The sequence below is a fragment of the Megascapheus bottae genome, chromosome 4, assembly GCF_031878675.1.
Source record: "Megascapheus bottae isolate mThoBot1 chromosome 4, mThoBot2.hap1, whole genome shotgun sequence".
Taxonomy (NCBI): domain Eukaryota; kingdom Metazoa; phylum Chordata; class Mammalia; order Rodentia; family Geomyidae; genus Megascapheus; species Megascapheus bottae.
In genome coordinates this window covers 4,584,992-4,611,936 of record NC_143512.1, presented here as the reverse complement: position 1 = coordinate 4,611,936, position 26,945 = coordinate 4,584,992, and the positions used below count along the sequence as shown (strand labels likewise).

The window sequence follows — 26,945 nt, the reverse complement described above, 5'->3', positions numbered from 1 at the left end:
TTTTCTAGAGGTTAACTGGAGATAAGAGTCTCAGGTCCTTTTGTGCCTGGGTTGGCTTTGAACCTTGATCCTCAGATCTCAGCCTCCTGAGTTGCTAGGATTACATGAAGCCACTGCCCCTGGCTGACATTATTTTTCATTTCAAATAATTCTGTTGGAACTCAGGGGCAGGGTGCTGGCCCTTGAACTCTTTGCTCAACTTTTCTCTGCCACTGGAGCCACAGCTCTACTTTCGGCTGTTTGCTGGTTAACAGGAGATTAATTAATCCTCATGGACTTTCCTGCCTAGGCTGGCTTCAAAGTGAGGTCCCGAAACCTTGTGACTTAATCCTTCCCATTCCCTCAGAAGCATCTGGGGACAAACTAACAAGCAGCCGCCTCCTTGGGAACCAGGTCAGGCCTTGTCTTTGCCTGAGACCCTTTCTGATTGCAGCCACGAGCTTCATCCCGATCCATTACCCGGCAGCAGAGGCCATTGGGAATGGGGCAGATGCTTTCAAAACCCCCTACATTTAAACTTCTCACCTCATGGACTGAGGTGATCCACAGAAGCCCATTGAGTTAACTGAAAGGACTCACCAGAAAACTGAATGAGAGAGAGATCCATTCAGACCCCACTGCCAGCTATGTATGCGCCATGAGCTCATAGCCATCCTATAACTAACTTGTGAATAGAGATGTTATATATAATATATAACCTATATAATATATATTATATATGTATTCTTTTTGTAGGTTGTGGGGCTTGAACACAGGGCCTAGGTGCTGTTCCTGGGTTCTTTAGCTCAAGGCTAGTCCTCTACTGTGGCTTTGAGCCACAGTGCCACTTCTGGTTTTCTGGTGGTTAATTGGGGATAAAAGTCTTCATGCTCAGGCTGACTTTGAACCATGATCCTCAGATCTCAGCCTCCTGAGTAGCTAGGATTACAGGCGTGAGCCACTGGTGCCCAGCTTTGAAATATATACTTTAAGTCTATATATTTTAAGTGATATATCTATCACTCAGACCAACATTAGTATAATGTTTATTTTAATAAAAACTTGAAAGTTAACTTCACTGTATCCACCACATTCTAAATGTTATGAGCTATTTTGAATATTATATTTTATGAAATATTTGTCTATTATACTAATATAAAATATGATGGTTTCATATCCAAAGACATTAAACAATACTCTATTGTTGTGGTTTTAGTGATTTTAAAAAGACTAGGGCTGGAAGTTTGGCCTAATGGCAGAGTGCTTCCCTAGCATGCATGAAGACCCAGGTTCAATTCCTCAGTACCACATGCATAGAAAAAAACTGGAAGTGGTGCTGTGGCTCAAGTGGTAGAACTAGCCTTGAGAAAGCCTAAGAACAGTGCTCATACCCTAAGTTCAAGCCTCAGGACTGGCTAAAGAAAGAGAGAGAGAGAAAGAGAGAGAGGTTAAAAGTATGTGTGTGTGTGTGCAACTTGGGACTATTGACTTTATTTGCAATGACTTAATTTTTCATATGTGAGAAATCTCTAAAATGGCAAGTGTCTCAGAGCTCTGTTGAGAGTAGAAAGAGCTGTCAGTGCAGTCTCCCACCTCGGCTTCAGCCTGATAGGCGTCAGGGTTGAGGCCCTGCTTGAACTCACATAACGATTTCCTTCCGTGTCTGCTCTAGCATCATGTACTGGGTCCACTCCTGTTCATTCTCATAGGTCTTCGACTGGTCCACAATCTTCTGGAACATAGTTCTCTTCCTACAACACATGCCGGGTTGTTACGGGAACATATATTGGAATAAGGCAACACCTGAGCTGCTCACTCTGGCTAACATTTCAGGAGAATGTCATGGCCTGAGAGTGAAGATCTAAGCCCAAAGTCTACCCTGGTTTTTGTCTATGGAATGGGAATAAAAACATCTAGGATGGAGCTATAGTTTTGGGCCTCGTACGTAACAGTCATCATCAGAACTCTGACACATGCTGTTATCATGATCATGGTTATCCCTCTTAGGCAACTGAGAAGAGATACCAACTTGAAGTAGAGGGCGAGGTCAGTGGCAATGATGGCGATATCCATCATGTGAATGGCATGCTCATGCTGACGCCGGTTGAGGTTCTGAAAGATATTCAGGCTCTACAGGGCAAAAACAGCAGAGGGCAGATGTGAGAGAATGCTGGCATAAAGTCACCCTGGCAGCATGTGGCTGCCCTACATGACGGGGGGGGGGGGGGGGGGGAACAGCAGATCCATGGAAAGAAGAAGGTTGGCTTGTGAAACTGGGCCTTTGTCTTACCTCATCTCTCAGCAATGTTTTGCCAAATTCCAAATGGTGTCTTTCCAAGATGGAGGATCCATGGAGCTTGGCCAGTGGGTTTTGGGATCTGAGAGAGAGAGAGAGAGAGACAGAGAGACAGAGTCAGAGACAGAGAGAGATAGACAGAGACAGAGTAGATGAGCACTGACTGGCAAGTCGGGCATGAAAACATTGGGATCCAGCCTCGCCTCCTCCTAACTTAGCAGGCAGAGACTGAAGTCCAGGAACGAGAAGGGTTTCACCTGAGGTCACACAGTGAGGCCATGGGAAATGAGGACTAGACCCCAAGTCTCTGATGCTGTGCATAGCTTTCTCCACAGGTGGTTCTGAGGCTCTCTTGGCCATAGACTCTTGGGAGAATCTGTAGAACACTGAGAACTCTTACCCAGGGAAAACCACCCAGTGCCAGGTGCATGGATCACCTGTGGCCATCTGTGGCCCCAGACGCTGGACAATGCTTTGAACATCAGCACGCCCTTTTCCTCCATACTAAAGGGATGCCATTGAATTACCACAAGGCATGGATTTATTCCTTTTTTTTTTTACTTTAATAAGTATTTTTCAAACACAGACCATGGATTACTGTGCTTAGATGCCACAGTATAAAACGGAAACCCAATCTCCAACCTTCGAGCCGCTTTAGAGAACAGAAAAGACTCAGAGAAGCATCAACTCTAGAGTGGCCAGGGGATACTGGGTCTGAGCAGAATCTCTGTTTTCTCAGCTCTCCTATTTCTGATCTAGCCAGGCCTCACAGAGGCTATGAGGTTACAATGAGACCACAGTTCAAGAACTGTGCTACCAAGGCTGACTGGAATATGACCTCTATAAGGTCAAAACATTTGGGTTTTTTTGTGTGTTCACTATACATCCTACCACACCATATGGGGGCATATTGATACAAAGTTATCCATTACTAATGAACGTTACTCATTGCTAATATCTTGACCTAAATTAGATCAGCAGGTAGCAGAGGGAAAGAGAAAGGGGTTTAATACATTAGTTTCTTGATATTGCTGTAATTCTCTCTCCCCTCCTCTCTCTTTCTCTCTCTCTTTCTCTCCCATTGGTCATGAGGCTTGAACCCTGGGCTGCTGTCCCTAAGCAATTCAGCTCAAGGCTAGTGCTCGAGCACTTTAAGCCACAGTGCCACTTCTGGTTTTCCTGTGGCTCATTGGAGGTAAGTGTCTCACGGACTTTCCTGCCCAGGCTGGCTTTGAACCACGACCCTCAGATCTCAGTTTCCTGAGTAGTTAGGATTGCAGGTGTGAGCCACAGGTGCCTGGCTCCCAACCCTTTGATTTCTTAAAACCACACAATGTATTACCTTACATCTCTGGGGTTCAGAACTACAAAGTATGTCCTCCTTCTAGAGAGCCTAGGGGAAGGGCCCTCTTTCTTATTTCCAGCTTCTAGAGGCTTAATTGCATTTCTTGGTTGGAGACCCTTCCTCCATCTTCAAAGCCAGAAGGGTCGCCTTTTCTTTGTTCTCCCATCCCTGACTTCCTCATCTTAGGTCTCTCTGGGCTATCAGGAAACACCTGGATCAACCCTATATTCCATGCTGTTCCACTGGGTTTTTTTTGTTTTGTTTTGTTTTGTTTTGTTTTTAGCTTTTTATTCCCACCAGTCCTGGGGCTTGAACTCAGGGCCTGAGCACTGTCCTTGGACTTTCTCAAGACTAGAGCTCTACCCCTTGAGCCACAGTAGCACTTCTGGCATTTTCTGTGTCTATAGTACCAAGGAAATGAACCCAGGGCTTTGTGTATGCTAGGCAAGCACTCTACCACTAGGCCGTGCTCCCAGCCTAACTGAATCACATCTGCAAAGTTTCTTTGAAATTAGGTTATGTGTCCTCTCACTATTAAGACATGTGAGTTCCTTACACATGCTGGATATTACCCCTGTGATTCTATCATTTTGGAAATCAGACAATGGAGTTCCTGGATTTGAGCTGTGGACTCCTTTAGGAAGCCATTGTTCTGTCTACCACAGGCACAGACCCGATGCTAGGGGGAGAAGAGGTGAAAAGCTGTGGATGGTAAGGCTTTTCCTTGGCCCATGTGGGTATTGCAAAGTCCTGGGTAATGAATCACGGGAGAAGGAGGCTGGGAGGAGGTTGGAGAACAAGCCTATGCGACTCACTTCATCTGGTAGAGATTGTTGGTGCCTCTGTGGTCAATGTCATGGCAGAAGGCAGCTGTGACCATGGCCAAGGCCTCTAGGTCAGTGAAATATCTCTTCAATTTGCCAGTCTGGAAGAGCAATCAGGACAAGTCATTCTTATTTCGATGGGGTGCAAGTTGGACTGAGAGGGTAGGGGAAAGGGGAGAGCCTGGAAGTGACAAAGTTGAGTGTGATCTTGGCTAGCTCTAGCACTACAGAGTAATTCAAGGCTTGCTCAATCTAGAAAGTTTTCTGGGGTCATGGAATGTTTATTTCTAGAACAGGAGCAGTCACAAGGCAACAGACAGCTGGTCACCCCATTCCCCAGTGGTCCTAGCTGAGCTTATGCCCTTTGGGGATTCAGTATTCCAATGTACACATGGGACAGGGAGCTTTCTAGATGATCAGGATTGAAAAGAGTTTGAATATGGCTGGCTTTAGGCTTCAGAATTTGGAAAGATCTTGAATATGGCCAGATTGGCAAAGCACATTTTCCAAACCTGGTCTACCAGTTGAGGCATAGCCTAGAGAAAGCTTTTTCTGACACCCCCACCATTCTTCACCCCTTGTCTATGCTGCTGTGAAAATGAATGTGACCCTAGCCAGGCGCAATGGCTCAGGCCTGAAATCCTAACTACTCAGGAGGCTGAGATCTGAGGATCGAGGTTCAAAGCTAGCCCAGGCACTAAAGTCTGTGAGACTCGTATCTCCAATTAACCACCAGAAAACGGAAAGTGGTGCTGTGGCTCAAGGGGGTAGGGTGGTAGCCTTGAGCTGAAGAGCTCAGGGATAGCGCCCAGGCCCAGAGTTCAATCCGTTAAGTGGTGATCTCTCATGGCAGGCCGACTAGAATTCCTGCCTCTTAGCTCCTGACTGGGAAAAGAATGAGGACAAAGAACTTTAGCCACAGCAGAGACCCAAGACATGAGTACATTGGGGAGGCATTTTCAATGAGACATAAAGGACTCTAAAGTTTCTGAACCAAAAATACTGACACAAATATACAAAAGCATGCCCACTCAAGGATGCTGTAGCATTTTTTTTTGACATAGTGAAAGATTGAAAACATTCTTCAAACCTAACAATAGGTGGTGAGGTAAAGAAATAATGCTACATTTAAATAATCTAATAGAGTATCTGTGGGTTCCACAGTTGTGGACTCAACCAAAAAAATCTAATTTTAAGAAATTTCATTTAATTCACCTAGGATACAGATGAAAAGCTCTTAGATCAATCCCATCGCTGGAAGATTTTTAAAAAATAGTTTACTGTATTATTATTATAGACGTGATATACAGAACAATTACATAAGCCAGGTAATGAGTTCATTTCCTTTCATACAGTGCCATCTGTTCCTTCATTCTCTCCCATTCCCTCTCTCCTGTCTCCACCCACGAGTTGTAATAGTTTACTTTCATCATTGTCCAGTGAGCTCCACTGCCAGCAGAATTTTTAAGCTTGAAGTTGATTCCCTGCCATGCCTGGTTTGTTGCCAGTGGGTCTGAGAGTTCCGTGTCTAGGCCTGGGGATCACTCTGTTTTCTAAGCCTCCACACTCCCACAGGGTCTTTAGGTGCTGGGTGGGTGGGTCTGGAGCTGCGCAGAGCTGCAGGCAGGACGCAATTCATATCTCAGTTCATAGCTTGTACATTTGTCATCCCTGCACACATTGGGGGAGTTTCTCTGAAGCAAGCAGGAAGCTGTCCAGCTTACAGGCTGCATTGTTCACTGGAGACCACAGTAGCTCTGGATACTCAAAGAAGGGAGTGCTGGCTGCTGGTGGCTCATGCCTGTAAAGCTACTCAGGAGGCTGAGATCTGAGGTTTGCGGTTCAAAGCCAGCCTGGACACTCAAGTCTGTGAGACACTTAGCTTCAGTTATCCACTGTGGCTCAAGTGGTAAAAGCTGAAGAGCTCTAGGACAGCACACAGATCCAGAGGTCCAGCCCCAGGACTGATGTCAAAAAAAAAAAAAGTGAAGCATCTCTGAAACCAACCTGACCACCTTTACCCATATATTTATATATATATATATACACACACACATATATATATATACATGCATATATATACACATATATACACATATGTATATATATGGCATAATGTAGAACAGTTTTGTTGCTGTTAACGTGGTTTGTTTCCTTTCCAAGTGATACTGAGGATTGAGCGCTCAAGAGAAGATTTATCACTAAGACCACTAAATAAATCAGAAAAGATCTCTATCCTAAAAGATAAGCAAATTACAACTTAGAAAAAATAAGAAATATGAAAAAGTAAGGTAATATGATTCATCTACAAGTCTATAACTCCTCAAATCATGATTCAAACATACAGCTTTTAAAATAATCCCTTATCATGCAGACAGAAGACTGAAGTAAGAAAATCAAAATTCAATGTTTCAGTGAGCATGTCAGCAATATGGATGAGAAATTCAGCATGAAAATTGAGATTCTGAAACAGATAAGTGGAAACATGGAAATAAAAAGTTCAATGAGGGGCCAGGAGTTTGGCCTAGTGGTTAAAGTGCTTGCCTAGCATGCATGAAGACCCGGGTTCAATTCCTCGGTACCACATACATAGAAAAAAGCCAGAAGTGGTGCTGAGGCTCAAGTGGTAGAGCTCTAGCCTTGAGAAAGTCCAAGGACAGTGCTCAGGCCCTGAGCTCAAGCCCAGGACTGGCAAAAAAAAAAAAAACCAAACAAACAAAAAGTTCAATGAATCCAAAACACAATGGAAAGTATTATCAATAAATGTGAGAAAACAGAAGAACAAAGCAGAAGACAAAGTTGAGGGATTTTTCAGACACAGGGGAAAAAAATTTCTACCCAAAGGTTTAAGAATACTGGCATATGATCAAGAGACAAAATCTGGAAAAATCGGCATGGAAGATGGCGCAACAATGTTCATTGCAGCACTATTCACCATAGCAAAGATATGGAACCAACCCAGATGCCCCTCAGTTGATGAGTGGATCAACAAGATGTGGTATTTGTACACAATGGAATTCTATGCTGCTGTCAGAAAAAACAACATCTCCACATTTGTTAGGAAATGGAAAGACTTAGAAAAAATCATATTAAGTGAAGTAAGCCAGACTCAAAGGAACATAGGCTCAATGGTTTCCCTCATTTGTCATAATCAGTAGAAACCTTGGGCTCTCCTAGCAGAGATTTGCAATAGAGCAAAACCTAGATACATAAGGCCATTTAGTATGACGCTAAATGAAAGGACCTCTAAGGTATAGAAACAAAAGCCTATAATGAATGATTGTTGTCCTTAATGTACTATGTTATCTCTCAGCTCTTTTGCTGTCCCTTGGTTCTCTCATATTGTTACAGTATTCCACTTTGTTACCTGATATATCGGATATATTTGTATTTGGTTATTTGAAATTGGATAAGGAAGGGGGAAAACAAGATGAGGGGTGGGGGGGAGGAAAAGACATGTGAAAGGGTATCAATGTATGTGAATTAATGTACCTCCTATCTGGCAAATATCATGTAACCCTTCTATTAATTACAATAAAAAATTAACATAAAAAAGAGACAAAATCTAAGTAGAAGTAGAAGAAGATGAGGTACAAATGAAAAGAAATAAAGTCTATTAAATGAAATTATGGAAGTTCCCCAAATCTAGATATGGATACAGGAGGCATATAGAATCCCAAAGAGATATGTCACATTATAGTTAAAATGCCAAGGCTATATAATGCCAATCTACTTACAAAGGCAAAGTCATGAGAATTACATCAGCTCTCTCAAAAGAAACCCCAAAGCCAGGAAAGCATGTGGTGATGTGTTGCAGGTGCTGAGTAAATAACTCGACCGAGGATATCATTCCCAGCAAAGTTACACTTTTTAAATCGATAGAGCGTCTATGGCAAGCACAAACTAAAGCAATCCATGACCAGCAAGCCAGTACTGCAGAAAATACTTGAAAGAATACTATATACAGATGAGGGAGTAATACAGCTTTTACAAACGTGAGAGCTCAAGAAAGAGTACATTTTTACTCAGGAGGCTGAGATCTGAGGATCAAGGTTCAAAGCCAGCCCGGCACAAAAGGACCACAGACTCCTATCTCCAATTAACCTCTAGAAAACGGAAAATAGGGCTTGGTCCAAAAGTAGGGTGTAGCCTTGAGCTAAAGAGCTCAGGGACAACGCCCAGGTCCAGGGGTAAGATGGTAGCTCAGGGACAGTGGCCAGGTCAGCCCCATGAACCACAGAAAAGAACGAAAGAAAGAAAGGAAGAAAGAAAGAAAGAAAGAAAGAAAGAAAGAAAGAAAGAAAGAAAGAAAGAAAGAAAGAAAGAAAGATAGATAGAAAGAAAGAATATATTTTATGGAAGGAAGAGAGGAACAATTGAGAATTAGAAAAGAATCAAATATATTTAACTCAGTAAACTAGCACATTCCTAAGATAAATGAGAGGAAAACAAACCTAAAAAACAGTACTCAAATCAACCAGCAAAAACAAATGCAAAAAAAGCCACCAAAATTACTAAAATAAGCAAATATTTCTCTAAATGTAATGCTATTAACTTTCTAAAAGATGCAGAACAGGTAAAACAACAAGATGGAACTATATCATCATAGAAGACACACTTCACTAGCAAAGACACAGATATATATGTGTATATTCATGTGCATGTGTGCATATATGAGTGTTTATGTGTATATATGTGTGTGTATATATTTGTGTATATGTGCATATGTCTATATGTATGTGTATGTATAGCTGTATATATATATGTGTGTGTGTATATGTGTTTGTACACGTGTATGTATATACATATATATGCATATATGTCCTATATATATACTAAGCAAGTAGAAACAGAACAAGCAGGAATAGCTATACACATATCTGCAAAAATAGACTTCAGGGAAGGGAGTGTGGTCTGGTGGTAGAGTGTTTGCCTAGCAAACACTTTATGTGGTACCACATAAACAGGAAAAGCCGGAAGTGGTGTTGTGGCTCAAGTGGTAGAACGCTAGCCTCTAGAAAGCCCAAGGACAATGCTCTGGCCCTGAGCTCAAGCTCAGGGAAAAAAAAAAGATGTGTACCAGCACAAAAACTGAAATATAGATGAGAATAAAACAGAAGACACAGGTTGGGGGTGTGGGGGGGGGAGGGAAATGGGTACCAAGACATGTGAAAGGGTATCAATGTATGTGAATTAATGCACCATCTATCTGGCAAATATCATGTAACCCTTTTACTAATTACAATAAAAAAAAAAACAGAAGACACAGCCAGTAACTAGTGGTTTTCATATATAGTCAAAAATACGTTCATGTATAATAAAAGAACTGTTTGTGTGCTTATATAATGAAAGAATGTGATTGACACAGAAAGATAAAATGGGACCACTTATATTTTCCAGAAATACTATAAAATATTATTCCATTGGTTATAAATAAAACATATTGCATGTTTGTTTTTCTATGTGCCTAGATGTGTTGAAAAAAATTTAGAAGATTCATGCCAGAATGTATCTTCAAATAACTAGACTGGGGTTAAGTTAGACTACAGCTTCCTTTAATGGTTGTTTCTTTTGGTTTATTTGTTTGTTGATGATGGCTTGTTTTTGGCTTTTGAGACAGGGTCCCATTATGCATCCCAGGCTGGTCTGGAAATTACAATTCTCCTGCCTCAGTCTCTGGAGTGCTAGGATAACAAGCACATATCAAGATGTCCAAATTTCTTTCACTTTTTATTTTATATGTTCTATTCTTTTTTATCTTTATCTCTCTTTTTCTTTCCCTCCCTCCCTACTTCCTTTCCTTTCCTTTTGCTTACTTGCTTCCTTCCTTCCTTCCTTAATTGCTTCCTTCCTTCCTTCCTTCTTTTCTCTATTGCTTGCTGGCTTTCTTTCCTTCTTTCCTTTCTTGTTCTTGTCCTGGGGCTTGAACTCAGGGCCTGGACATTGGCCCTGGGCTTCTTTTGCTGAAGGCTAGTACTTTCCACTTGAGTCACAGCGTCCCTTCCAGCTTTTTTTTTGGTAACTAAGTCTCAATGGACTTTCCTATTCCGGTTGGCTGGGAACCATGATCCTCAGATCTCAGCCTCCTGAGTAGCTAGGATTACAGATGTGAGCCCTGGCTACAATTCTTTCTTGTTATTAGTATACATTGGTCATGCCAGAGTATTTCATGATGTACTTTTGCAATTTTTTCTTTTTGCCAGTCCGGGACCTTGAATTCAGGGCCTGGGCACTGTCCTTGGACACTTTTTGCTCAAAGCTAGCGCTCTGCCACTTGAACCACAGTGCCACTACCATATTTTTCTGTGTATGTGGTTCCAGGGAATCGAACTCAGGGCTTCATGCATGCTAGGTGAGTGCGCTACCACTAGGCTATGCTCCTGGCCCAACTTTCGCAATTTTTTAAAGGCAATAAATAAAAATAGCCATGCTGTGCTGCCATATAGAGTCCACATGTGATTGCCCCATAGAGTGTGATCCCACAGCCAGGACAGACCCATCACCGGCCCTCCATACCACCAGCAAGGAGAACATGGTCTGCCCCACGTTGAAGCCATGGCGCCAGTTGTGGTAGGTGATCTTGCGGTAGCCCTTGCTCAGGGAATACATGAATCGCACCAGGGCCTGCAAACACATGCATGTCAGTGAGACAGTGCGAGTCTGGCCAGGCGCCCAGGCCTTCCAACCCCAGCGCTGAACCCAACAGGGAAACCAGCCGCTCAGGACTGTGAAATCGCAGTGGCTGGGAAACAAGATGTGAGTGTGAATCAATTCACTTAGCCCACCAACCGAGGCACATCAGTGAGTCCAAGTGTATCGCCCAGAGAAGCTAACCTAACTTTTCACAAGTGAGGAAAACAAAAGGGTGTTTTAATTTTGTCAGCCTCAAACTTTAAGTGCCCACAGCAGCACGTAGAGGGCTAAATCATTGTGAATCATTAGAACTGGAAGTGTGTGTGTGTGTGTGTGTGTGTGTGTGTGTGTGTGTGTGTGTGTGTATAGCTATGTAAGGGAGAACTGGTGATTCTGACAACATCCCAGATCTCTTTCTCCCCACCATAAACACCTTCTTTTGCAGTTTGAATGGATTTAGCCTGCATTTTTCACCATACTATATATCTATTTATTCCAAGCCCCCAGAATTCAGAGCCTCAGAACTGTAGGCAGACAAAGCCCTGAATCTCCAGGCTGGGAAAGACAAGTGTCTCTTTTGACAGATGATTTAGCGGCACAGTGTCATCAATGGTTTGAGCCCTGGATACTGAGGGTACTCTCTCCGAAGGTCCTTTCTAGATGGAGCTGGGTTTGTTTGTGTTTTCTAAAGCAAGGAAACAGAGGGAAATGAAAAGGAAAAATCAAAGGTGTCTGATCTCACCTCTTGTGGAATGTGGAATTTTTCTACCACTCGGAGCTCATAATACATCTGTATCCCACATTTCACCAGCTCCAGCTCTGTGAGAGGCAAATCGCTGAAGTGGAATTTATTAATTTCATATTTCTCTACATCAGGCAGCTCTTCTTGCTGGAGAGGGAATGGAGTCAAGGGATCAGAGGACAACGAAGTGTTTCTGGGTCCCCTCTCTGACCCCATCCCTGCCCTGTCCCAAGTCTGAGAGGAGCCACAGAGCAGAGAGAATGTCACCGTGTGGAAAGACCCCCATGCATACTGGGGAGAGCCTAAACAAGTGTCAGCTCAGATCCAAGGTGCTTCAGCTCGGCTCACCAGGATCTCAGCCAGCTCCTCTTCTTCACAATCCCACGGCTCTTTGCCATACACCTCTCTGGTTTTCTGCCAGTGACCAAAATAGCAGGGGGAAAAGACACAGGTCATTAAATCAGGCTAAAGAGGTTTCTACCTTTCCATTTCTACTTTTCTGCTTCCTCCAAAATGTATGCAATAGAACTTATTCAGAGAGACTGACATTTAGTATTCATTCAATTTTGGACTCTGGGGCCAGGGAGCCCATGTATCCAATCTGAGCTCCTCTACTTTCTCACAGGATTGCAGAATACTTTATAGCCTCAGTTTTCTCATCTGTGAAATGGGAATGAGAAAAGTTCTTAAAGTTTTTTTTTCTTTTCTTAGCAGTGTGACAATGGATAGTGCTTTGCACATGGTAGGCAAGCACACCCATATGCTTTTGGTTTTGTCTTGGGGATCGGGTATTGTTCTAGGATAGACTCACACTTTCTATGTAGCCCAAATTGTATTGGACTTTGGATCTTCTAGGCATGTGCTGTGATACACAGCCTACACAGTTGTTTTAAACAAAATATATGCAACTAAAATAATGCATGTAAAACACTGCCACAGTACTTGGCATACAGATACTAAGATAATGTTATTGATGTTTTCATTGTTATGACTGACAAGGGATAATGATTTTTTTTTTCTCATTCACTGTGTGACCTGAGGCAGGTGCCATCTTTCTCTGGGCTTATTTCTTCATGTGCTGAAAGAGGATAGAATATGGGCCCAGTTGCTGATTTCAGGACTTGAGCAAAATCTGGTTCACCAAGGCTATGCCTCCAGAAGAACCATGCATCATCTGCTGTGAACTTGACATAAACTGCAAAGTGCTGAAACTATGTGAGGATTGCCCACTCCTCCTGAAATTCTCCTTTGCTCATCTAACTCTTCTGTGTCTTGTTTAGGTTTTCTAGGGGACTCCCAGGACCACAGCTCCAAGAAATGGATCATAGATGAATGGTGTTCCTTACCAGGGGTTATGGGTAGCTGGTACTGTCTCCAGTACCAAGTCAGCCCTGAACATAGTAAAAAGTGAAGCTACTAGAACTTTCAAACCAGGTCCAGATCCATAAAGCAAAAGATAGCTGTGCTCAGACTACAAAGAATAGCCTTTATTTATCACTCTCTCTCTCTCATGCATCCATTCATTCAACTGTGAAAACCTCCACCTACTGTGGTAGGTGGGAGGACATGACTGAGAAGACACACCTCAGCCAAGTGCGTTCATGGATTTCACGTCTAGTCTTAGTTTAGCCATATCTCTGAGGCACTCTGTACTAGAGCAGGAGCCAGGAAAGAATGACACGTACCAGGATTTTCTGAATTTCTTCATTGTCACATTTCACATGATATTTTACAATGTCCTGGAAAATATCCTTCCTATTTTCAAGTTTGTTCATAGACTCATAGGTGTCAGGATTTAAGACAGACCAGCCCAAGAACTGAGTCAAAGACTGAAAAGAAAGAAAAAGAAATGAAAGAAATGAAGTTTCAGAGATAAACCAACCATCCAGGTCTGGTTCTGACTATAACTTAGTACAAGATTCTCAAAGCTTCTGTTTTCTTAGCAATAAAATGATGTGAAAAGCTGTGTACCAACATGTAGGATTGTAATAGAGTAGTAGATACAAATATACTTTGAGGACCGGGGGCATGGCTTAGTGGTAGAGTGCTTACCTACCATGCATGAAGCTCTGGGTTCTATTCCTAAGTACCACATACACAGAAAAAAGCCCAAAGTAGCACGGTGGCTCAAGTGGCAAAGCGCTAGCCTTAAGCAAAAAGTGTTCAAGGACAGTGCCCAGGCCCTGAGTTCAAGCCCCAGTGCTGGCAAATAAATAAATAAATGCACTTTGAATAAAGCACTAACGTTCTTTTTTTTTTTTTTTTTTTTTTTTTTGCCAGTCATGGGCTTGAGCTCAGGGCATGAGCACTGTCCTTGGACTTTTCTCAAGGTTAGAACTCTACCACTTGAGCCTCAGCACCATTTCTGGCTTTTTGCTATGCATGTGGTACCGAGGAATCGAACCCGGGTCTTCATGCATGCTAGGCAAGCACTCAACCACTAGGCCAAACTCCCGGCCAGCACTAATGTTCTTATGCCTATGTGAGGGACCAGCCTCTGCCTGTGTCATGGCAGAAAGTATATAAAAACTCTATACTGCTCAATTTTGTTGAGAAGTTAAAACCTCTCTGAAAAGAAAACCATATTGATTTTTTTTTGTCAGTCGAAAGGCTTGAACTGGGGCCGAGGCACTATCCCTGAGCTCTTTGACTCATGGCTGGCACTCTACCACTTGCACCACAGCGCCACTTCCAATTTTCTGATGGTTAATTGAAGAGAAGAGTCTCACAGACTTTAGTGCCTGAGCTGGCTTTGAACTGTGATCCTCAGATCTCAGCCTCCTGAGTAGCTAGGATTACAGGTGTGAGCCACTGTACCAGGACTGATTAAACTTTTAACAAAGGGAATGTGAACTATTTTTTGTATTTACAAAAACATGGAACAGTCTTCAAATTTGCCTGTTATCTTTGTGCCAGAGCCATACGAATCTGCTGTATGGAATGAGGGTTGTGGGTGTTTTTTTGTTTTTTGTCAGTCCTGAGGTTTGAATTCAGGGCCTGGGCACTGTCCTTGGATACTTTGCTCAAGGCTCTATACTTGAACCACAACGCCACTTCTGGCTTTTTCTATGTACGTGGTACCAAGGAATCAAACCCAGGGCTTTGTGCATGCTAGGCAAGCACTGTACCACTAGGCTACACTCCTGGCCCTGGAATGAGGGATTTTCTGATAACACTTGTCAGTACGCATGTGTAAGATTATGTCAGTACAGTGACCTTCCAGTCCCTCCAGTTAGTTAGGGTACACCCAGGGCCCTACTGTAGAGCTCTGAAAGCCAATCCTGGAAGCTAGTGACCTCTGACTCCAACAGCAAAGGCCTTCCCAGCACGCCATACCTCCATAAGGGTCTCGTCCATTTCATCAAAGGGCTTCCCATCTTTACGATTGTAAAACGTGGCCACCCCAACAATTTCTTCCTTCTTGTTTACAATTGGCATGGAAAGGACATTTTTAATCATCCATCCAGACTCGTCCAGAGGTTCTTTCTATGAGAGAAGCATCAGACCTTAGGTTTCCACTGCTTCCAAGCTACAGAAGCAGCTGTAACAGACTTTGTACTATGATTGGAACCCTGAGTGATTCGCTTAGAAGGAAATGAAGGGATAGCATTTGGTGGACTATGCGAGACACAATCACTCCAAATCACCATGAGAAAGCAATGCATAGGAGTGGCTTTCTTTAAGACAAGCAGCCTTATAGTTTTCAGACGTAAGATGTCAGGGCTGGCATGTGTTAGGCAGTACATTATATATTGGGGTACAATAATGCACAGACACATCATAGAGAGGATGTGTTCCCCAATTTTCTTTTTTTTGCTGGTCCCAGATATAATTTTCTGAGATTTCTTGATTTCTTTCATCAAGTCAAACCCTCCTCTATTCCCAGTTCTTCTCTTGACCATCATTTTATGTCTGCCTCATGAGTTCTGTAGAGACAAGAACATCTTGCTTGTCACTGAAGCCATTGTAGAATGTGTCAAAGCCTGGCCCATAAGATTCTCTCCATAAATTTAGAAGTATGCTAAAGAAGATTCTAAGAACATTTCAAGGTAAAATGGTAACAACCATCACAAAAGCATCACAAAACACATAGAGAGGGTAGCATTTGAGGTTAATACGGAAGGACAGAAGATTCAAACAGTAAATGATAACTGCAGAGTAACAGCATAAACAATATTCCCAAAGGCAAAAATGCAACAAAGATAGGCCTTGAAGACTACCCAGTTCATTCTCTCCCAACTCCCACTGAGATGTGACTTGTCTCTTCACTTTATTTTAGGCTGTTTCCCCCAAAAGTAGGTGGAGTCTCATGTGGTCTAAGGCTCTTTCGAGGGGGAAAATTAAGTCAGAAGTCTCAGAGAACAAAGGAAAAAATGACTCACCTGAAATTCAAAAAAGTCTTCCGCAGGTGCATTCATGATATTGCAAATCTGAATGCGACAAAAGGAAATGATGGAGCTGTGATTAGACTCAGTAGAACACCCAGTGAAGCACACAGTTTTCAAAAACATCAGGCATTCTCATTCCTGTCATCAGGTAGGTGTATTTCAAATGGTTTGGGGTTCTTAACTGAAGTTACTGAATAGAAAAGTCACCTTACAAACTTCTATTTGGTCTACTCTCAAATTATTTCCAAGTTTTGAAAAAGCGAAAGGCATAAGTTGTCATTATTAACAGATATAGACTGTGTTTATTTGTGGAGTGTTGGATTGTGTTGAAGCTATTGCTTGCTTTCCTCGACTGGGATTGAACCCAGAGATTTGCACTTGCGAAGCAAATGCTTTACCACCTGACCCATATCCATAGTCCTTTTGTTCTTATTTTGTTTTTGAGATGGGGTCCTGCTAACTTTGTCGAGGCTGGCATTGAACTTCTGATTCTCCTGCCTTGGAGAATCCTGATTCTCCTGCCTTGGCCTTGCTATGGCCAGCTTTTAAAAAGCTGATATAGGCCGGGAGGTTGGCCTAATGGTTAAAGTGCTTGCCTAGCATGCATGAAGACCTCGGTTCAATTCCTCGGTACCACATACATAGAAAAAAAAAAAAGCCGGAAGTGGTGCTGAGGCTCAAGTGGTAGAGCTCTAGCCTTGAGAAAGTCCAAGGACAGTGCTCAGGCCCTGAGCTCAAGCCCAGGACTGGCAATAAATAAATAAATAAGTAAATAATAAAAAGCTGATATAAACAAAGATATTCTAAATATCTTCAACTCATTTCCATTTTGGTTCACTGGAGGAAGAGGATATTATTATTATTCTTTTTTTTTTTTTTTTTTTGCCAGTCCTGGGCTTGAGCTCAGGGTCTAAGCACTGTCCTTGGACTTTCTCAAGGCTAGAGCTCTACCACTTGAGCCTCAGTGCCACTTCCGGCTTTTTTCTATGTATGTGGTACAGAGGAATCGAACCTGGGTCATTGCGCATGCTAGGCAAGCACTCTACCACTAGGCCAAACTCCCATCCCTGAGGAGGTATTTCATTTTTAAAGAGTTTTCCCTTGAAATGTAACCCTAAAGCAGAACAATAAAGAAAACAGTATGGTAGCATAGGTTCTATATTGCTAGATTTAGCAATCTTGTCCTGAAAATTGGATCATCAAAAGATCACATGGGATGCATTTGATCCCCCCAGAGACCTATCACCAGGGCCATTGCTGGGCTTTGTGTATGCACTGCAGAAAAAGCATCTGGATGAAGGATGACTGGTCACTGAGGTTCAGCCTGTGCTCTGCCAATGGAGCCATGGCCTTGACCTTGCTCCCTTCTGTTGAGAAAGGGCTCCTTCTTCCAGCTCACCAGAAGCCCGGACGTGCGCATGCAGAGGCCCTGTCTGTCAACACGGAAGACGCTGTCTCAGGGCATGAGCTGTCTCTCTTCCTATCCAGTGCCTGATCATTATCATCCTTCTGGTCTCTGCATGAACAAAGTCCACCGGTTTCCATAGTTCCCTCTTTGTCACCAGCCTCTCATTTCACTATTCCCATGGGCATGCTTGATTCTCTCCCATACTTACAAATGAAATTTGTTCTTTACCTGATATGGTCTCTATAGCAACAATCCAGGCAGGCATTCTCCTTTCCCTTTTGAATTCTCCTCATCACTCAGCCACTTCTCCATGGACTATATGCTAGTTTCTGCCTCCACTTTGCCACCAAATCAAATCAGCTTCAGTAGGACCACCTAGCCCTCTTAACTGCCAATTCCCTGGAGTGTTCAATTTCCTCCTAACCAGATCATGGGGCGACATTTGATCTCCCCCTATTAAAATGCTCTGCCTCTTTGGTTGCCAGGACACCACTCTCTCCTAAGTTTCCAAACACTTCTGGGCTATCCCGTTTCTCCTCACACTCCTCTTCCCCCACCTGCCTTGCAAATCCTGGCATCCTCCAATATTGTACCCCAGAGCACTGTCCCTGGGTGATTAGATCAATACTCCTGGCTTAAGTATCACCAGATCTTGAGGCTCGCCTAATTTTATATCCACCCCTCCATCTACCTGCTGAACACTGGTTCCTAAGAATGTCTGTAACTGACCTCATCATCTTATATCCAAACCCGGTGGCAACAATATCCACTCACCTGGAGATTAGCTTTGATTCTACTCTTTCTGTTCTGCTTACAATCAACCACAAAAACCTACAGGCTTTCCCTTCTTGATACTAGACCTGACCTGGAATAGACAGGACTTCTTAAATGTCATCTCTGTATAAAATGGGTACATTTCTTTATTGCCTGATTCACTGTAAGCACTCACTGTGTCTTGGCAATAGCAACACTATTCTTCACTATTTATTCTCTCTTTGCTGACAGTCTCATAACCTCTTTCTTCCACTTTAGGCTGTTGTCCACCCTCCAGTACCAGACCTTTGGATCTATTTTCCATGGAACTGCCAACATTCTCTTGCTAAAATGAAAATTGGCTATTCCATTCTCTTGCATAAGTTCGGTGCCCATGGCTCACACTTATAATCCTAGCTATTCGAGAGGCTGAGATCTAAGGATTACAGTTCGAAACCAGCCTGGGCAGGAAAGTCTGTGAAACTCTTATCTCCAATTAGCCACCAAAAAGTGAAGTAGAAGTGGCACTGTGGATCAAGTGGTAGAGTGCTTGAGCATTCTACCTTGAGCATTAAAGTTTGGGGACAGTGCCCAGGCCTTGAGTTCAAGCCTCAGGAACAGGAGGGGAAAAAAAAGAAAAACGTACATTAAAGTCCCACCCCCTTGATATGATAACCAAGGCCTACTATGATCTGGCTTTCTGCCTCTCAAGCTCCTTCGCCTTTTGTCTCAAAAATAATATTCTAGCAACAGAAAATATACACAGCGCCCTACCTCAAACCACTGCCTGTGTTGTCTGCCTATTGCTGAGCTGCATATATGCTATTCCACAAACATTCATGTGTTATAGTCACATTCCCCAGCTGGGAAGTGGTCCAATCTTGCCTGTTGGTTAGTCTTCCAGTCACTGAGACTGTTTCTTGAAGGAGATATGAGAACTCCTCTCTTGTCTTTTTTAATTTTCTGGCCATCATGAGGTGAACAGCTTAGCTCTACCATGTGCTACTATGGGATAATGCTTTACTTCTGACCCCAAAGCCAATGACAGTGACTAAAAAACCTCCAAAACAGAGCCAAAAGAAACCTTCCTCTGTAAGCTGATTCTCTCTGGTATCTGTCACTCCCTCCACCTGGATCACCTGACCTGCCCCCACCTTCCTAGGATCTATTGATCTTAAAGTGGGTTTATATACTTTCTACCTTTATTGTCAGAATGCATCATTCACATCTCTATCAGGATGGTATCATATTGTAAGTATAAGTACCTGTCAATATAGATGCCTCCTCATGTGATTATAAGCTTCAGAAGAGAAATTATGTTTGATCTGTAGACTCCATTTTCAGAGCCTAATAAATAAACACTCTACTGTAGGGGCAGCATTATACAGTGTGTGTTTGGAGAAAGATGCATGGTGACTAAGCTTACCTATGGTAAAGATGTGCAGTTAACAGACATGATTCCACTCTGAGGCTCAGGGAACAATGACCCTCCATTTTTTACTCTGAGTGGTTGGGGCATGACAAGTCGCAAGGCATCAGAGCTCTGCTATCTGTGCTATGGTTGGAAATGTAGCAGGGATGGGTGGCTAGGAAATGGCAGTTAAGTCTGGAATGAGAGGTTGGCATGGAGTCTCTGATGAGCCTGGTAGATCAGCCAGGCATGACCACCCCTGACACATGTGTAAGTAGTTTCAGACTCCAGTGAGATCTTTCGGTCTAAGGTCTGAATGTTATATTTGCCTGAGTGTCAGTTATTCATCTTGGGGGGCCAAGTGTCAAGTTAATAGAAAAATCAAGAGAATCAGACTTTAGAGATTCATGCTTGCTCTCATTCTCCTGATTCACACTCCCCTCCTTCCAAGTTGTGTCACTTACCAGGCCATTTTGGGCCACATAAGTGGGAAGACCGCTGACTAAAGCCCAATGGTCAGGAGGTGGATTCCTGTAAAAGTCAGAGACAAAGCATGACTTTCAATATAGGTATTGTGGTGTTCATTGCAGCATTAGTTACCGTAGCTAAGATGTGGAGCCAACCCACATGCTTCTCAGAAGATGAATGTATCAAGAAGACGTATGTATGTGTACACACACACACACACACGCACACGCACACACAATGAAGCTCTATGCTTCTATTGTAAGGAGATGGAAAGACCTGGGAAAAATTATATTAAATAAAGTAAGCCAGATGGAAAGAAAATTAGATTATGAAAGGAGTGATATTGTCCAAAATAAGAAATGTACTCCCCACCTGACTTATGGAATGATAACCCCTCTGTACAGAACCTTAATAATAACAATAACATTAACATTTCTCTATTTTTTTCATATATTTTTATTGTAATTAATAGAAGGGTTACATGTTATTTGCCAGATAGAAGGTGCATTAATTCACATACATCGATACGGCTCTTTAGTCCAAGAGTACAATATCACTCCTTCTTTCACTTTCCCCTAGTTTCCCCTTCCTATCCCTGCCCACAAATTGGTCATAGATCATTCTCCCCGCCCCCCCACCCTGCCCCGACCCCCTGCTGCCAAAGGAAAAAAAAAACCCAAAGCAAAAACAAACACCACCTTTACCACGACCACCAGTGATAACAACAACAAGCCCATGTTTCCATTTCTGGAGTTTGTCAGTATGTGGTATTTTTTGTTTGTTTGTTTGCCAGTCCTGGGGCTTGAACTCAGGGCCTGAGCACTGACCTTGGGCTTTCTGAAGACTAGACCTCTACCACTTGAGCCACAGCACCACGTCTGGCTTTTTCTATGTATGTGGTACCAAGGAATCGAACCTGGGTCTTTATGCATGCTAGGCAAGCACTCTACCACTAGGCTAAAGTGCCAGCCCCAAAACATAGTATTTTAAATGTTCAGAGAAGTTACACTTTGGCTTCCTCCTCTAAGGATGTCCTCCTTTATAGTCTGATTGTGTATAAATGCCTAGAGTCCTATAGAGCTTTTCGTGTCTCGTTATATTTTAGCTCTAGCTCCCATATCTGAGAGAAAACATCCACTTTGTCTCTCTGAGCTTGGCTTAGCATGATTTGTTTTAGGTCCATCCATTTCCCTGAAAATGACAATCTTATTCTGGCTGAGTAAAATTCCATTGTGTATATATATATGTATGAATATTACATTTTATTGATTTACTCATCTGTTGTACGGTATCTTGGCTATTTCCAAAACTTGGCTAGTGTGAACAGTGAGCAATGGTTGCACAAGAGCCTTTCCCGTATCGTGACTTGTAATGATCTGAGTAGATGATGTCCAAGAATGATAAGACAGCCACTCACCTTCATGTTAGTTCAGACTCAAAGAATGGAGAGAAGAGTTCACTGATTGTCTACAAAGTCTGGCTTGTCAAGAAAAGTCAGCATCCATTCCATTGATTACTCCTGGCTACTGAGCAAAAGCTGACACCATCACTTCCCGAGAGTTGATAGTATAATACTCTTTTAAAAATTACTGTATGGAACCCCCCCCATCATAAGCTCTACCATGTTCTAAGCACTAAGTGCTTTACTTAGTTATTATAAGATATAGCAACAGCATTATACTTTTTGATATTATAGTCGTGTGCTATACATAATGATGTGTTGATCAGTGGCAAATCCATGGATGATGGTGGTCTCATAAGATTATATCTCTGTGATGGCATCCCATAATGACAAAACTACCTGTTCTTTGAATGACATGATTTTCATTTGCTTGTTTGTTGTAAGAAAAACACACATAAAATGTCTGAAGATCTTCATCAATCGTAAGAAAATGAACATCTATGAAACCTCACACACGTCAAGCTCAGCGTTGTCAGTGTTTTGCCTGACTTGCCTTTTCCAGTCATAGCTTTCTCCCTAACCCCAAAGCTGACTCTTAAACTAGCATGGCGATTAGGTTTTGTTTTCCCATAGTATTACCATCTATGTTGCTTTCCTCACTCTCTAATTTGATTCTGGCTGGCTCCTAATGTCATTTACATAGAATTGTTGTGTGCCAAAGGCTCCGTGCCTATAATTCTAGCTACTTAGGAACTGAAAAATGAGGATCCTGGTTGAAAGCCAGTGTGAATAGAAAAATCAATAGAACCCTTATCGCCAATTAACAAGCAAAAAGAAAGTAGAGCTGTCACTTGAAGTAGAGCATGAGCTTTAAGTGAAAACACTAAGGAACAGATCCCAGGCCCTGAGTTCAAACCCCAGTAATGGCTGGGGCCCTGGTAGCTCACACCTGTAATCCTAGCTGCTCAGGAAGCTGAGGTTTGAAGCCTGCCTGGGTAGAAAGCACATAAGACCGTTATCTCCAATTTGCTACCTAAAGTTTGTTGGGGGGGGGGGCTGGGAGTGTAGCCTAGTGTTAGAGTGCTCACCTAGTATTCATGAAGCCCTGGGTTCAATTCCTTGGTACCATATATACAGAAAAAGCTGGAAGTGGCAGTGTGGCTCAAGTGGCAGAGTGCTATCCTTGAGCAAAAAGTGTCTAAGGACTGTGCCTAGGCCCCGAGTTCAAGCCCCAGGACTGGTAAACAAACAAACAAATAAATAAATACCAAAAATATAGCTAAGGCTCAAGTGTTAGAGACCTAGCCTTAAGTGAAAAAGCTCATGGACAGCACATAGGCCCTGAGTTCAAGTCCCATGACTGACACCCATGTGCATACACACACACACACACACACACACACACTAACCAAACTCAAACCCTACTGGCACATATACACAAAAAAGAATAGATAGAACTATTCAACATATATTACTTTGGCTTTTTCTGTGCTCCACAATGCATTCATTTTATTGGCTTACAGATTTCTCATGCTTTACAGTAGCATCATTTATCCTTTCAAATGTTGGGGGGATTTACCATCCTCATCTCCAGTTTGGAGCTAATGTCAACTGTGCTGCTGTGAACACTGGCACACAGGTTCTTTCAATTCCATATGAGATATTCCTAGGAGTAGAACTAAGGGATCATAAAATAGTTGGATCTTTAAGGTAAGTCAAAATTGCTTTCTAAGGTAATCGTACCAATTTGTATTCCCATCAATGGAGGGTTACAGTTTCCTTTTCTTCATATCTCTGTCAATAAACTTAAATTATAGCCCTTCTGATGGGTTTAATGTTACTTTATTGTGATTTGCTTTTGCAAGTCAATGAATTAGAGTGCCTTATATAAATGTACTTGGATTACTTTTTGTGAATTTCATACTCATATCTTTTAGCTGCTTTTCTATATTCATTTTTATTTATAGATTTCTTTATGTATTCCTTTTTTTTTCAGTTGTGGGGCTTGAACTCAGGGTCTGATCACTGTCCTTGGGCTTTCTCAAGGCTAGAGCTCTACCACTTAAGCCACAGCTTTTTTTCTGTATGTGGTACTGAGGAATAGGACCCAGATATTTGTGCTTGCTAGACAAGCACTCTATCACTAAGCCAAACTCCCCGCCCCTCAGGTTTTTTAACCAGCATATATTATTTGTACAAAGGTAATATTTTGATATATGCTTATAATATATCCCAATCAACCTCACCCCTTCTGTCATTCTCACCTCTTTGCTCTTCTTAAAATAACAGGTTTCAACATTCTATTTTGTTTTATCTTCCATATATTTTTATTATAATTAATAGAAGGGTTACATTATACTCACCAGATAGAAGGTACATTAATTCACATCCGTTGATACCCTTTCTCATGTCTTGGTCCCCATTTCCCTCCCCCACCCCTGCCCCTCATCTTTTCCCCCTTCCCTATCTGATTTCAAATAACCAAGTACGCATATATACAATATATCAGATAACAATGTGAAATACTGTAACAATATGAGATAACCAAGGGGCAGCAAAAGAGATGAGAGATAACATAGTACATTAAGGACAACAATCACTCATTATATGGCTTTTGTTTCTATATCCTAGAGGTTCTTTCATTTAGCGCCATGCTGTATGGCCTTATGTATCTAGATTTTGCTCTATTGCAGATCTCTGCTATTAGGGCCCAAGGTTTCTACTGATTATGACAAATGAGGGAAACCATTGAGCCTATGCTCCTTTGGGTCTGGCTTACTTCACTTCATATGTATGATGTTTTCTAAGTCTCTCCATTTCCTTACAAATAGGGCAATGTTGTTCTTTCTGACAGCAGCATAGAATTCCATTGTGTATAAACATTCTATTTTCATACAGGCAAATAAACCACTTCACATTCATCCTCATTCTCTCTCTCCATTAGCCCTCCTTCTCACAACTACCTACCATCAATCTGTTTATTTTATTTTCCTGTCATAAAAAATTATTTTAGTGTGTATTAATTGTACCCAGGAGTTTTACCAGGATATTCCAGATATAAATATATTACATTCTGATCAGAATAATGCTCTCTATTGCTTTTTCTTTCTCCGCTCCCCAACGCTATACTGATCTCAGCTTTCACTGAGATTCTTTATGCCATCTTCATCTATCATTGCTATGCATTTTAATAATATTTGCCCTCCATTCTTTTTCCTTCTCTCCTTCCCTTCATCTTTCTAAATAGTCCTATAGTTGTGTTCTATATGTATATAAATATATGAGTATGTATGTATATATGTATATTTCGATATGCTGATATACATGTATATAAGTATATTATGTATATATCCATAAATATGTATGTCTTTTAGAATACATTCCACATATGAGTGAAAAGATAGAGTGTTTGGCTTTTCAGCTTGACCTAGTTTTCATATCTTCTCGACATGAACTGTATTTTTAAAATTCTGTTTGCTGAAATATCTTGTCTCACACAACTTTCCTTTTTTTTTTTTTTTTTGTTTTTTTTTGCCAGTCCTGGGCTTGAGCTCAGAGCCTGAGCACTGTCCTTGGACTTACTCAAGGCCAGCACTCTACCACTTGAGCCTCAGCACCACTTTTGGCTTTTTTCTATGTATGTGGTACCGAGGAATAGAACCTGGGTATTCGTGCATACTAGGCAAGCACTCTACCACTAGGCCAAACTCCCGGCCCCACAACTTTCCTTTTTACACTTGATTGAAATCCATCTCTTAAACGGCGCTCAGAGATTCTCAGTGCCTTGTATTTATGTCTTGGCTTCCCATCTAATCACAGCTGGTCTGTGTGACTACCAGAATGCGATGGAGATACAGATGTTATTTTGCATCTAAATCATGAAAGCCACTGTGATTTTCATGTCTGGGGCAGTCAGTTACCATGTCATTAGGTAAATCAAGTAGCCCTTTGTGGAGATGAGTGTGAAAAAGATTGGAGGTCTCCTGCCAACAGCCTATCCCAACTTAACCACAGGGAAGCTTCTCAGAAGCAGCTATTCAATTCTAGCCAAGTCGAGACAAGAACCTGAGCTCACATCTGACCAGAATCTTGTGAATTACCCCCATTTGAAACTGCTCAGTCAATCCACACCTATATCCTGACCCGTAGAGTAACAAATAATAAAGAAAATAAATAAAAGTTATTCTTTTTTTTTTTTTTTTTTTTTTTGCCAGTCCTGGGCTTGAGCTCAGGGCCTGAGCATTGTCCTTGGACTTTCTCAAGGCTAGAGCTCTACCACTTGAGCCTCAGCACCACTTCCGGCTTTTTTTTTCTATGTATGTGGTACCGAGGAATCGAACCCGGGTCTTCATGCATGCTAGGCAAGCACTTTAACCACTAGGCCAAACTCCCGGCCCCAAATAAAAGTTATTCTAAGCCACTAACTTTTGAAACAATATGTTATGTAGAAATAAATTGATATGCTTTCAAATCATATATTTTGATATAAATAGAAGTTCTTACTCTTAATGTGGTCAACTGTTTCAATAGTTATTTATTATGGGTGCTTTTGGAAATCTTGTTTTTCCATTTTATTTCTATTGAGATCATAAAACTGTCCTTTCACGATATTTTGTGCAGTTTTTCTTTCATATTTATACCCCTTACCAAATCCACCTAAAATTCTTATTTATATAATTTATTTTTGAGGTAGAAATTTTCCTTCCTTCCCTCTCATTTTCTCTCTCTCTCTCCCTCCTCCCCCCACCTCTCTCTTTCTTTTTGCCAGTCCTGGGGCTTAAACTCAGGGCCTGGGCACTGTCCTCGGGCTTTTTCAAGGCTAGCACTCTACCACTAGAGCCACAACACCACTTCTGGCTTTTTTTGTGGATGTGGTACTGAGGAATGGAACTCAGGACTCCATGCATGCAAGGCAAGCACTCTACTACTAGGCCACACCCCTGGCCAAGAATCATGTTTCTTTTTCCCATCTGAGTACCCATTTATACATGCATAATTTGTCGAAAGATTGTTTGTCACTCTTATTGTTTTGCAATTGCATCTTTATCATTCCACAGGTCTAGTCATCCATCTTGTACCATTGTGACAGCATTTTGATTTTCTCAGCTTTAGAGAAATTCTTGACAAATGGCAGAGAAAGCCTTCCTGTCTCTCCAAAAGTGTTGTGTGTGAGTGTGTTTATGTTTTGCTTTGTTTTGTTTTGCATTGTCACATAATTTTTTTGGTAGGTCGTGGGGCTTGAACTCTGGGCTTGAGCGCTGTCCCTGAACTCTTCAGCTCATCTACTGCCCTACCC

General features: G+C 42.0%; 1 protein-coding gene across 2 annotated transcripts in view; it reads right to left on the bottom strand.

Moving 5' to 3' along the window:
• Positions 1-26,945, bottom strand: part of Pde6a (phosphodiesterase 6A) — a 75,606-nt gene that overhangs the window by 9,508 nt on the left and 39,153 nt on the right. For both annotated transcript variants that reach the window (XM_090331075.1, XM_090331076.1), the window contains 11 exons: positions 20,244-20,310; positions 16,202-16,249; positions 15,156-15,305; positions 13,505-13,648; positions 12,168-12,233; positions 11,820-11,966; positions 10,961-11,068; positions 4,436-4,545; positions 2,270-2,357; positions 2,009-2,109; positions 1,623-1,730 (listed from right to left, as the gene is read on the bottom strand). In XM_090331075.1, the coding sequence (XP_090187201.1) occupies positions 1,623-1,730; positions 2,009-2,109; positions 2,270-2,357; positions 4,436-4,545; positions 10,961-11,068; positions 11,820-11,966; positions 12,168-12,233; positions 13,505-13,648; positions 15,156-15,305; positions 16,202-16,249; positions 20,244-20,310 (1,137 nt within the window). The remainder of the gene's footprint in view (positions 1-1,622; positions 1,731-2,008; positions 2,110-2,269; positions 2,358-4,435; positions 4,546-10,960; positions 11,069-11,819; positions 11,967-12,167; positions 12,234-13,504; positions 13,649-15,155; positions 15,306-16,201; positions 16,250-20,243; positions 20,311-26,945) is intronic.